Below are 13,541 nucleotides of genomic sequence, written 5' to 3'. Positions count from 1 at the left end.
ACAGACCAGCTATATCTACTGACAGACCAGCTCTCTATTATATTATGACAGACCAGCTAGATCTACTGTCTCTATTATATTATGACAGACCAGCTAGATCTACTGTCTCTATTATATTATGACAGACCAGCTAAATCTACTGTCTCTATTATATTATGACAGACCAGCTAGATCTACTGTCTCTGACAGACCAGCTATATCTACTGTCTCTATTATATTATGACAGACCAGCTAGATCTACTGTCTCTATTATATTATGACAGACCAGCTAGATCTACTGTCTCTATTATATTATGACAGACCAGCTAGATCTACTGTCTCTATTATATTATGACAGACCAGCTAGATCTACTGTCTCTATTATATTATGACAGACCAGCTAGATCTACTGTCTCTATTATATTATGACAGACCAGCTAGATCTACTGTCTCTATTATATTATGACAGACCAGCTAGATCTACTGTCTCTATTATATTATGAGATCTATCTGGTCTGCCATAATATAATAGAGACAGTAGATCTAGCTGGTCTGTCGTAATATAATAGAGACAGTAGATATAGCTGGTCTGTCATAATATAATAGAGACAGTAGATCTAGCTGGTCTGTCATAATATAATAGAGACAGTAGATCTAGCTGGTCTGTCATAATATAATAGAGACAGTAGATCTAGCTGGTCTGTCATAATATAATAGAGACAGTAGATCTAGCTGGTCTGTAGAGATCTAGATCTCTGGTCTGTCATAATATAATAGAGACAGTAAATCTAGCTGGTCTGTCATAATATAATAGAGACAGTAGATCTAGCTGGTCTGTCATAATATAATAGAGACAGTAGATCTAGCTGGTCTGTCATAATATAATAGAGACAGTAGATCTATCTGGTCTGTCATAATATAATAGAGACAGTAGATCTAGCTGGTCTGTCATAATATAATAGAGACAGTAGATAATATATATAGAGACAGTAGATCTAGCTGGTCTGTCATAATATAATAGAGACAGTAGATCTAGCTGGTCTAATATAATATAATAGAGACAGTAGATCTAGCTGGTCTGTCATAATATAATAGAGACAGTAGATCTAGCTGGTCTGTCATAATATAATAGAGACAGTAGATCTAGCTGGTCTGTCATAATATAATAGAGACAGTAGATCTAGCTGGTCTGTCATAATATAATAGAGACAGTAGATCTAGCTGGTCTGTCATAATATAATAGAGACAGTAGATCTAGCTGGTCTGTCATAATATAATAGAGACAGTAGATCTAGCTGGTCTGTCATAATATAATAGAGACAGTAGATCTAGCTGGTCTGTCATAATATAATAGAGACAGTAGATCTAGCTGGTCTGTCATAATATAATAGAGATCTAGCTGGTCTGTCATAATATAATAGAGACAGTAGATCTAGCTGGTCTGTATATATATATAGAGACAGTAGATCTAGCTGGTCTGTCATAATATAATAGAGACAGTAGATCTAGCTGGTCTGTCATAATATAATAGAGACAGTAGATCTAGCTGGTCTGTCATAATATAATAGAGACAGTAGATCTAGCTGGTCTGTAATATATAATATAATAGAGACAGTAGATCTAGCTGGTCTGTCATAATATAATAGAGACAGTAGATCTAGCTGGTCTGTCATAATATAATAGAGACAGTAGATCTAGCTGGTCTGTCATAATATAATAGAGACAGTAGATCTAGCTGGTCTGTCATAATATAATAGAGACAGTAGATTAGCTGGTCTGTCATAATATAATAGAGACAGTAGATCTAGCTGGTCTGTCATAATATAATAGACAGTAGATCTAGTTTGTCTGTCATATTATAATAGAGACAGTAGATTTAGCTGGTCTGTCATAATATAATAGAGACAGTAGATCTATCTGGTATATCATAATATAATAGAGACAGTTGATCTAGCTGGTCTGTCATAATATAATAGAGACAGTAGATTTAGCTGGTCTGTCATAATATAATAGAGACAGTAGATCTAGCTGGTCTGTCATAATATAATAGAGACAGTAGATCTAGCTGGTCTGTCATAATATAATAGAGACAGTAGATCTAGCTGGTCTGTCATAATATAATAGAGACAGTAGATCTAGCTGGTCTGTCATAATATAATAGAGACAGTAGATCTAGCTGGTCTGTCATAATATAATAGAGACAGTAGATCTAGCTGGTCTGTCATAATATAATAGAGACAGTAGATCTAGCTGGTCTGTCATAATATAATAGAGACAGTAGATCTAGCTGGTCTGTCATCTATATATAGAGACAGTAGATCTAGCTGGTCTGGTCATAATATAATAGAGACAGTAGATCTAGCTGGTCTGTCATAATATAATAGAGACAGTAGATCTAGCTGGTCTGTCATAATATAATAGAGACAGTAGATCTAGCTGGTCTGTCATAATATAATAGAGACAGTAGATCTAGCTGGTCTGTCATAATATAATAGAGACAGTAGATCTAGCTGGTCTGTCATAATATAATAGAGACAGTAGATCTAGCTGGTCAGTAGATCTAGCTGGTCTGTCATAATATAATAGAGACAGAGACAGTAGATCTAGCTGGTCTGTCATAATATAATAGAGACAGTAGATCTAGCTGGTCTGTCATAATATAATAGAGACAGTAGATCTAGCTGGTCTGTCATAATATAATAGAGACAGTAGATCTAGCTGGTCTGTCATAATATAATAGAGACAGTAGATCTAGCTGGTCTGTCATAATATAATAGAGACAGTAGATAATATAATAGAGACTAGATCTAGCTGGTCTGTCATAATATAATAGAGACAGTAGATCTGTCATAATATAATAGAGACAGTAGATCTAGCTGGTCTGTCATAATATAATATAATAGAGACAGAGACAGTAGATCTAGCTGGTCTGTCATAATATAATAGATATAGACATATAATAGATACAGTAGATTGCTGTCTGTCATAATATAATAGAGACAGTAGATCTAGCTGGTCTGTCATAATATAATAGAGACAGTAGATCTAGCTGGTCTGTCATAATATAATAGAGACAGTAGATCTAGCTGGTCTGTCATAATATAATAGAGACAGTAGATCTAGCTGGTCTGTCATAATATAATAGAGACAGTAGATCTAGCTGGTCTGTCATAATATAATAGAGACAGTAGATCTGGTCTGTCATAATATAATAGAGACAGTGATCTAGCTGGTCTGTCATAATATAATAGAGACAGTAGATCTAGCTGGTCTGTCATAATATAATAGAGACAGTAGATCTAGCTGGTCTGTCATAATATAATAGAGACAGTAGATCTAGCTGGTCTGTCATAATATAATAGAGACAGTAGATCTAGCTGGTCTGTCATAATATAATAGAGACAGTAGATCTAGCTGGTCTGTCATAATATAATAGAGACAGTAGATCTAGCTGGTCTGTCATAATAAATAGAGACAGTAGATCTAGCTGGTCTGTCATAATATAATATAATAGAGACAGTAGATCTAGCTGGTCTGTCATAATATAGTAGATCTAGTCTGTCATAATATAATAGAGACAGACAGTAGATCTAGCTGGTCTGTCATAATATAATAGAGACAGTAGATCTAGCTGGTCTGTCATAATATAATAGAGACAGTAGATCTAGCTGGTCTGTCATAATATAATAGAGACAGTAGATCTAGCTGGTCTGTCATAATATAATAGAGACAGTAGATCTAGCTGGTCTGTCATAATATAATAGAGACAGTAGATCTAGACAGTAGATAATAGAGACTAGCTCTAGCTGGTCTGTCATAATATAATAGAGACAGTAGATCTAGCTGGTCTGTCATAATATAATAGAGACAGTAGATCTAGCTGGTCTGTCATAATATAATAGAGACAGTAGATCTAGCTGGTCTGTCATAATATAATAGAGACAGTAGATCTAGCTGGTCTGTCATAATATAATAGAGACAGTAGATCTAGCTGGTCTGTCATAATATAATAGAGACGTAGATCTAGCTGGTCTGTCATAATATAATAGAGACAGTAGATCTAGCTGGTCTGTCATAATATAATAGAGACAGTAGATCTAGCTGGTCTGTCATAATATAATAGAGACAGTAGATATAGCTGGTCTGTCATAATATAATAGAGACAGTAGATCTAGCTGGTCTGTCATAATATAATAGAGACAGACAGTAGATCTAGCTGGTCTGTCATCATAATATAATAGAGACAGTAGATCTAGCTGGTCTGTCATAATATAATAGACAGACAGTAGATAATATAGAGACAGTGATCTCTGTCATAATATAATAGAGACAGTAGATCTAGCTGGTCTGTCATAATATAATAGAGACAGTAGATCTAGCTGGTCTGTCATAATATAATAGAGACAGTAGATCTAGCTCTAGCTAGATCTAGCTGGTCTGTCATAATATAATAGAGACAGTAGATCTAGCTGGTCTGTCATAATATAATAGAGACAGTAGATCTAGCTGGTCTGTCATAATATAATAGAGACAGTAGATCTAGCACTGTCTGTCATAATATAATAGTAGATCTAGCTGGTCTGTCATAATATAATAGAGACAGTAGATCTAGCTGGTCTGTCATAATATAATATAATAGAGACAGTAGATCTAGCTGGTCTGTCATAATATAATAGAGACAGTAGATCTAGCTGGTCTGTCATAATATAATCATAGATATAATAGAGACAGTAGATCTAGCTGGTCTGTCATAATATAATAGAGACAGTAGATCTAGCTGGTCTGTCATAATATAATAGAGACAGTAGATCTAGCTGGTCTGTCATAATATAATAGAGACAGTAGATCTAGCTGGTCTGTCAGAGACAGTAGATAGATCTAGCTCTAGCTGGTCTGTCATAATATAATAGAGACAGTAGATCTAGCTGGTCTGTCATAATATAATAGAGACAGTAGATCTAGCTGGTCTGTCATAATATAATAGAGACAGTAGATCTAGCTGGTCTGTCATAATATAATAGAGACAGTAGATCTAGCTGGTCTGTCATAATATAATAGAGACAGTAGATCTAGCTGGTCTGTCATAATATAATAGAGACAGTAGATCTAGCTGGTCTGTCATAATATAATAGAGACAGTAGATCTAGCTGGTCTGTCATAATATAATAGAGACAGTAGATCTAGCTGGTCTGTCATAATATAATAGAGACAGTAGATCTAGCTGGTCTGTCATAATATAATAGAGACATAGAGACAGTAGATCTAGCTGGTCTGTCATAATATAATAGAGACAGTAGATCTAGCTGGTCTGTCATAATATAATAGAGACAGTAGATCTAGCTGGTCTGTCATAATATAATAGAGACAGTAGATCTAGCTGGTCTGTCATAATATAATAGAGACAGTAGATCTAGCTGGTCTGTCATAATATAATAGAGACAGTAGATCTAGCTGGTCTGTCATAATATAATAGAGACAGTAGATATAGCTGGTCTGTCATAAATATAATAGAGACAGTAGATCTAGCTGGTCTGTCATAATATAATAGAGACAGTAGATCTAGCTGGTCTGTCATAATATAATAGAGACAGTAGATCTAGCTGGTCTGTCATAATATAATAGAGACAGTACATCTACATCTAGCTGGTCTGTCATAATATGAAAGAGACAGTATATCAACTGGTCTGTCATGATATAATAGAGACAGTAGATCTAGCTGGTCTGTCATAATATAATAGAGACAGTAGATCTAGCTGGTCTGTCATAATATAACAGTAGAGACAGTAGATCTAGCTGGTCTGTCATAATATAATAGAGACAGTAGATCTAGCTGGTCTGTCATAATATAATAGAGACAGTAGATCTAGCTGGTCTGTCATAATATAATAGAGACAGTAGATCTAGCTGGTCTGTCATAATATAATAGAGACAGTAGATCTAGCTGGTCTGTCATAATATAATAGAGACAGTAGATCTAGCTGGTCTGTCATAATATAATAGAGACAGTAGATCTCTGTCATAATATAATAGAGACAGTAGATCTAGCTGGTCTGTCATAATATAATAGAGATCTAGCTGGTCTGTCATAATATAATAGAGACAGTAGATCTAGCTGGTCTGTCATAATATAATAGAGACAGTAAATCTAGCTGGTCTGTCATAATATAATAGAGACAGTAGATCTAGCTGGTCTGTCATAATATAATAGAGACAGTAGATCTAGCTGGTCTGTCATAATATAATAGAGACAGTAGATCTAGCTGGTCTGTCATAATATAATAGAGACAGTAGATCTAGCTGGTCTGTCATAATATAATAGAGACAGTAGATCTAGCTGGTCTGTCATAATATAATAGAGACAGTAGATCTAGCTGGTCTGTCATAATATAATAGAGACAGTAGATCTAGCTGGTCTGTCATAATATAATAGAGACAGTAGATCTAGCTGGTCTGTCATAATATAATAGAGACAGTAGATCTAGCTGGTCTGTCATAATATAATAGAGACAGTAGATCTAGCTGGTCTGTCATAATATAATAGAGACAGTAGATCTAGCTGGTCTGTCATAATATAATAGAGACAGTAGATCTAGCTGGTCTGTCATAATATAATAGAGACAGTAGATCTAGCTGGTCTGTCATAATATAATAGAGACAGTAGATCTAGCTGGTCTGTCATAATATAATAGAGACAGTAGATATAGCTGGTCTGTCATAATATAATAGAGACAGTAGATCTAGCTGGTCTGTCATAATATAATAGAGACATAGATCTAGTGGTCTCTGTCATAATATAATAGAGACAGTAGATCTAGCTGGTCTGTCATAATATAATAGAGACAGTAGATCTAGCTGGTCTGTCATAATATAATAGAGACAGTAGATCTAGCTGGTCTGTCATAATATAATAGAGACAGTAGATAGAGACAGTAGATCTAGCTGGTCTGTCATAATATAATAGAGAGACAGTAGATCTAGCTGGTCTGTCATAATATAATAGAGACAGTAGATCTAGCTGGTCTGTCATAATATAATATAATAGAGACAGTAGATCTAGCTGGTCTGTCATAATATAATAGAGACAGTAGATCTAGCTGGTCTGTCATAATATAATAGAGACAGTAGATCTAGCTGGTCTGTCATGAGACAGTCTGTCATAATATAATAGAGACAGTAGATCTAGCTGGTCTGTCATAATATAATAGAGACAGTAGATCTATCTGGTCTGTCATAATATAATAGAGACAGTAGATCTAGCTGGTCTGTCATAATATAATAGAGACAGTAGAGACAGCTAGATAATATAATAGAGACAGTAGATCTAGCTGGTCTGTCATAATATAATAGAGACAGTAGATCTAGCTGGTCTGTCATAATATAATAGAGACAGTAGATCTAGCTGGTCTGTCATAATATAATAGAGACAGTAGATCTAGCTGGTCTGTCATAATATAATAGAGACAGTAGATCTAGCTGGTCTGTCATAATATAATAGAGACAGTAGATCTAGCTGGTCTGTCATAATATAATAGAGACAGTAGATCTAGCTGGTCTGTCATAATATAATAGAGACAGTAGATCTATCTGGTATATCATAATATAATAGAGACAGTAGATCTAGCTGGTCTGTCATAATATAATAGAGACAGTAGAGACAGCTGGTCTGTCATAATATAGCAGTAGATCTAGCTCGTCTGTCATAATATAATAGAGACAGTAGATCTAGCTGGTCTGTGATAATATAATAGAGACAGTAGATCTAGCTGGTCTGTCATAATATAATAGAGACAGTAGATTTAGCTGGTCTGTCATAATATAATAGAGACAGTAGATCTAGCTGGTCTGTCATAATATAATAGAGACAGTAGATCTAGCTGGTCTGTCATAATATAATAGAGACAGTAGATCTAGCTGGTCTGTCATAATATAATAGAGACAGTAGATCTAGCTGGTCTGTCATAATATAATAGAGACAGTAGATCTAGCTGGTCTGTCATAATATAATAGAGACAGTAGATCTAGCTGGTCTGTCATAATATAATAGAGACAGTTGATCTAGCTGGTCTGTCATAATATAATAGAGACATAGAGACAGTAGATCTAGCTCGTCCGTCATAATATAATAGAGACAGTAAATCTAGCTGGTCTGTGATAATATAATAGAGACAGTAGATCTAGCTGGTCTGTCATAATATAATAGAGACAGTAGATTTAGCTGGTCTGTCATAATATAATAGAGACAGTAGATCTAGCATAATATAATAGAGACAGTAGATCTAGCTGGTCATAATATAATAGAGACAGTAGATATAGCTGGTCTGTCATAATATAATAGAGACAGTAGATCTAGCTGGTCTGTCATAATATAATAGAGACAGTAGATATAGCTGGTCTGTCATAATATAATAGAGACAGTAGATCTAGCTGGTCTGTCATAATATAATAGAGACAGTAAATCTAGCTGGTCTGTCATAATATAATAGAGACAGTAGATCTAGCTGGTCTGTCATAATATAATAGAGACAGTAGATCTAGCTGGTCTGACATAATATAATAGAGACAGTAGATAGCTGGTATCTATAAATGAGACAGTAGATCTAGCTCTGTCATAATATAATAGAGACAGTAAAGATAAAGCATAGCAGTGTGAACAGACAACACAGACTTACACAATTAACAAGCCAATAACACAGTAGAAAAAAGGGTCTATATACATTGTGTGCAAAAGGCATGAGGAGGTAGGCGAATAATTACAATTTTGCAGATTAACACTGGAGTGATAAATTATCAGATGGTCATGTACAGGTAGAGATATTGGTGTGCAAAAGAGCAGAAAAGTAAATAAATAAAAACAGTATGGGGATGAGGTAGGTAAAAATGGTTGGGCTATTTACCAATAGACTATGTACAGCTGCAGCGATCGGTTAGCTGCTCGGATAGCTGATGTTTGAAGTTGGTGAGGGAGATAAAAGTCTCCAACTTCAGCGATTTTTGCAGTTCGTTCCAGTCACAGGCAGCAGAGAACTGGAATGAAAGGCGGCCAAATGAGGTGTTGGCTTTAGGGATGATCAGTGAGATACACCTGCTGGAGCGCGTGCTACGGATGGGTGTTGCCATCGTGATCTAGCTGGTCTGTCAAATATAATAGAGACCAGTGAACTGAGATAAGGCGGAGCTTTACCTAGCATGGACTTGTAGATGACCTGGAGCCAGTGGGTCTGGCGACGAATACGTAGCGAGGGCCAACCGACTAGAGTAAACAAGTCGCAGTAGTGGGTGGTATAAGGTGCTTTAGTGACAAAACGGATGGCACTGTGATAAACTGCATCCAGTTTTCTGAGTAGAGTGTTGGAAGCAATTTTGTAGATGACATCGCCGAAGTCGAGGATCGGTTGGATAGTCAGTTTTACTAGGGTAAGTTTGGCGGCGTGAGTAAAGGAGGCTTTGTTGCGGAATAGAAAGCCGACTCTTGATTTGGTTTTCGATTGGAGATGTTTGATATGAGTCTGGAAGGAGAGTTTACAGTCGAGCCAGACACCTAGGTACTTATAGATGTCCACATATTCAAGGTCGGAACCATCCAGGGTGGTGATGCTGGTCAGGCGTGCGGGTGCAGGCAGCGAACGGTTGAAAAGCATGCATTTGGTTTTATCTAGCTGGTCATAATAATAGAGAAAGTAGATATATCTGGTATATCTAGCGTATAAGAGCAGTTGGAGGCCACGGAAGGAGTGTTGTATGGCATTGAAGCTCGTTTGGAGGTTAGATAGCACAGTGTCCAAGGACGGGCCGGAAGTATATAGAATGGTGTCGTCTGCGTAGAGGTGGATCAGGGAATCGCCCGCAGCAAGAGCAACATCATTGATATATACAGAGAAAAGAGTCGGCCTGAGAATTGAACCCTTTGGCACCCCCATAGAGACTGCCAGAGGACCGGACAGCATGCCCTCCGATTTGACACACTGAACTCTGTCTGCAAAGTAATTGGTGAACCAGGCAAGGCAGTCATCCGAAAAAACCGAGGCTACTGAGTCTGCCTATAAAAATATGGTGATTGACAGAGTCGAAAGCCTTGGCAAGGTCGATGAAGACGGCTGCACAGTACTGTCTTTTATCAATGGCGGTTATGATATCGTTTAGTACCTTGAGCGTGGCTGAGGTGCACCCGTGACCGGCTCGGAAACCAGATTGCACAGCGAAGAAGGTATGGTGGGATTCGAGATGGTCAGTGACCTGTTTGTTGACATGGCTTTCGAAGACCTTAGATAGGCAGGGCAGGATGGATATAGGTCTGTAACAGTTTGTGTCCAGGGTGTCTCCCCCTTTGAAGAGGGGGATGACTGCGGCAGCTTTCCAATCCTTGGGGATCTCAGACGATATGAAAGAGAGGTTGAACAGGCTCGTAATAGGAGTTGCGACAATGGCGGCGGATAGTTTCAGAAATAGAGGGTCCAGATTGTCAAACCCAGCTGATTTGTACGGGTCCAGGTTTTGCAGCTCTTTCAGAACATCTGCTATCTGGATTTGGGTAAAGGAGAACATGGAGAGGCTTGGGCGAGTAGCTGCGGGGGGGGCGGAGCTGTTGGCCGAGGTTGGAGTAGCCAGGCGGAAGGCATGGCCAGCCGTTGAGAAATGCTTGTTGAAGTTTTCGATAATCATGGGTTTATCGGCGGTGACCGTGTTAGCTAGTCTCAGTGCAGTGGGCAGCTGGGAGGAAGTGCTCTTGTTCTCCATGGACTTCACAGTGTCCCAGAACCTTTTGGAGTTGGAGCTACAGGATGCAAACTTCTGCCTGAAGAAGCTGGCCTTAGCTTTCCTGACTGACTGCGTGTATTGGTTCCTGACCTCCCTGAACAGTTGCATATCGTGGGGACTATTTGATGCTATTGCAGTCCGCCACAGGATGTGTTTTTGCTGGTCGAGGGCAGTCAGGTCTGGAGTGAACCAAGGTCTTTATCTGTTCTTAGTTCTGCATTTTTTGAACGGAGCATGCTTATCTAAGATGGTGAGGAAGTTACTTTTAAAGAATGACCAGGCATCCTCAACTGACGGGATGAGGTCAATGTCCTTCCAGGATACCCGGGCCAGGTCGATTAGAAAGGCCTGCTCACAGAAGTGTTTTAGGGAGCGTTTGACAGTGATGAGGGGTGGTCGTTTGACTGCGGCTCCGTAGCGGATACAGGCAATGAGGCAGTGATCGCTGAGATCCTGGTTGAAGACAGCGGAGGTGTATTTGGAGAGCCAGTTGGTCAGGATGACGTCTATGAGGGTGCCCTTGTTTACAGATTTAGGGTTGTACCTGGTGGGTTCCTTGATGATTTGTGTGAGATTGAGGGCATCTAGCTTAGATTGTAGGACTGTCGGGGTGTTAAGCATATCCCAGTTTAGGTCACCTAACAGAACAAACTCTGTAGCTAGATGGTTGGGCGATCAATTCACAAATGGTGTCCAGGGCACAGCTGGGAGCTGAGGGGGGTCGGTAGCAGGCGGCAACAGTGAGAGACTTATTTCTGGAGAGAGTAATTTTCAAAATTAGTAGTTCGAACTGTTTGGGTATAGACCTGGAAAGTATGACATTACTTTGCAGGCTATCTCTGCAGTAGACTGCAACTCCTCCCCCTTTGGCAGTTCTATCTTGATGGAAAATGTTATAGTTGGGTATGGAAATCTCCGAATTTTTGGTCGCCTTCCTGAGCCAGGATTCAGACACGGCAAGGACATCAGAGTTAGCAGAGTGTGCTAAAGCAGTGAGTAGAACAAACTTAGGGAGGAGGCTTCTGATGTTGACATGCATGAAACCAAGGCTTTTTCGATCACAGAAGTCAACAAATGAGGGTGCCTGGGGACATGCAGGACCTAGGTTTACCTCCACATCACCCGCGGAACAGAGGAGGAGTAAAATGAGGGCGCGGCTAAAGGCTATCAAAACTGGTCGCCTAGAACGTTGGGGACAGAGAATAAAAGGAGCATCTAGCTGGTCTGTCATAATATAATAGAGACAGTAGATCGAGCTGGTCTGTCATAATATAATAGAGACAGTAGATCGAGCAGGTCTGAATACTTTCCCAATGCTCTGTATTTCTTGTGTAGGCTGTTGTCCTACTTGAAATAAAATTGCCACATTAGCTACCGCTAGCCTGTTACAGTGGCTGCGTCACTGGCTTACTGGTGCTCTTCCATGCCGTACCTAGGAGAAGAGCGTCACTTGAGTGGGTTGAGTCACTGAAGTGATTTTCCTGTCCGGTTTGGCGCCCCCCCTTGGGTTGTGCCGTGGCGGAGATCTTTGTGGGCTATACTCGGCCTTGTCTCAGGATGGTAAATTGGTGGTTGAAGATATCCCTCTCGTGGTTATGAGGGCTGTGATTTGGCAAAGTGGGTGGGGTTATATTCTGCCTGTTTGGCCCTGTCTGGGAGTATCATTGGATGGGGCCAGTGTCTCCTGACCCCTTCCTGTCTCAGCCTCCAGTGTTTAAGCTGTAGTTTGTGTCGTGGGGCTAGGGTCAGTCTGTTATATCTGGAGTATTTCTCCTGTCTTATCCGGTGTCCTGTGTGAATTTAAGTATGCTCTCTCTAATTCTCTCTTTCTCTTTCTTTCTTTCTTTCTTTCTCTCGGAGGACCTGAGCCCTGGGACCATGCCTCAGGACTACCTGGGCTGATGACTCCTTGCTGTCGCCAGTCCACCTGGTCGTGCTGCTGCTCCAGTTTCAACTGTTCAGCCTGCGGCTATGGAACCCTGACCTGTTCACCGGACGTGCTACCTGTCCCAGACCTGCTGTTTTCATCTCTCTAGAGAGAGTAGGAGCGGTGGAGATACTCTGAATGATCGGCTATGAAAAACCAACTGACATTTACTCCCTAGGTGCTGACCTGTTCAAATCAAATCAAATCCAATTTTAATTGTCACATACACATGGTTAGCATACCTTAAGGGAAGATTTCGGCAGTACCTGTATGGTTAGTGAGAAAGTCCATATTGCAAATGTACGGTCCCTTACTAGACGAAATTGTTTGTAAAATTCGCGGACGGCGTCGGGCCGAGCGGCAGGGCCGGACCTACCAGGAAGTCATCAAATGAACTTTGTCGGACATTCGGTTTCCGTTTTACAAAAATAATAAGATTTAGGTCATTTTTCCGATGTCCCGGAAATTCCCACAAGAGGGCATAAGCGATCATATTGCTATTGGACAAAACATCACGATTCACGACGGGGCCTTATCTCGAAAACTGAAAATATTTAGAAGCCGAAACTCGGTGAGCGTAGGGGCGGCATAATGGGCAGTTGGCCCCGAACAAGATGGCGTCTAGGCCTCAACGGTTTTTGAGTTATGGCCATTTATCTGGGATTAAAGGTCCAAAATGAAAATAGAGAAATTATTTTTCCACTTCACGTCAAAGTCAAGGAGCCTCCGGTGTCAATAAAAAAAGAACCAGCCATTTATCTATCGTCATTTAAGAGAAATCATAAAACGACACCTTGGTGATGTTCACGGATAGGTGTTTTTTTTTTCAACGGTTACAGATCCAGTTGCAGGGTGTTCTTACGAATCTTTTTAAAGTGTG

General features: G+C 39.3%; 1 protein-coding gene across 1 annotated transcript in view; it reads left to right on the top strand.

The window, feature by feature from the left end:
- LOC124033066 (EMILIN-2-like) overlaps positions 1–12,086 on the top strand; it is a 104,163-nt gene extending 92,077 nt beyond the window's left edge. Inside the window, exon 10 of the mRNA XM_046344990.1 lies at positions 12,070–12,086. Within this exon, the coding sequence (XP_046200946.1) occupies positions 12,070–12,086 (17 nt within the window). The remainder of the gene's footprint in view (positions 1–12,069) is intronic.
- The last annotated feature ends 1,455 nt before the right edge of the window (positions 12,087–13,541 follow it).

Source organism: Oncorhynchus gorbuscha, linkage group LG04, assembly GCF_021184085.1.
Source record: "Oncorhynchus gorbuscha isolate QuinsamMale2020 ecotype Even-year linkage group LG04, OgorEven_v1.0, whole genome shotgun sequence".
Classification (NCBI taxonomy): domain Eukaryota; kingdom Metazoa; phylum Chordata; class Actinopteri; order Salmoniformes; family Salmonidae; genus Oncorhynchus; species Oncorhynchus gorbuscha.
The sequence above is the reverse complement of the archived record's forward strand: the minus strand, read 5'-3'. Positions and strand labels throughout refer to the sequence as shown.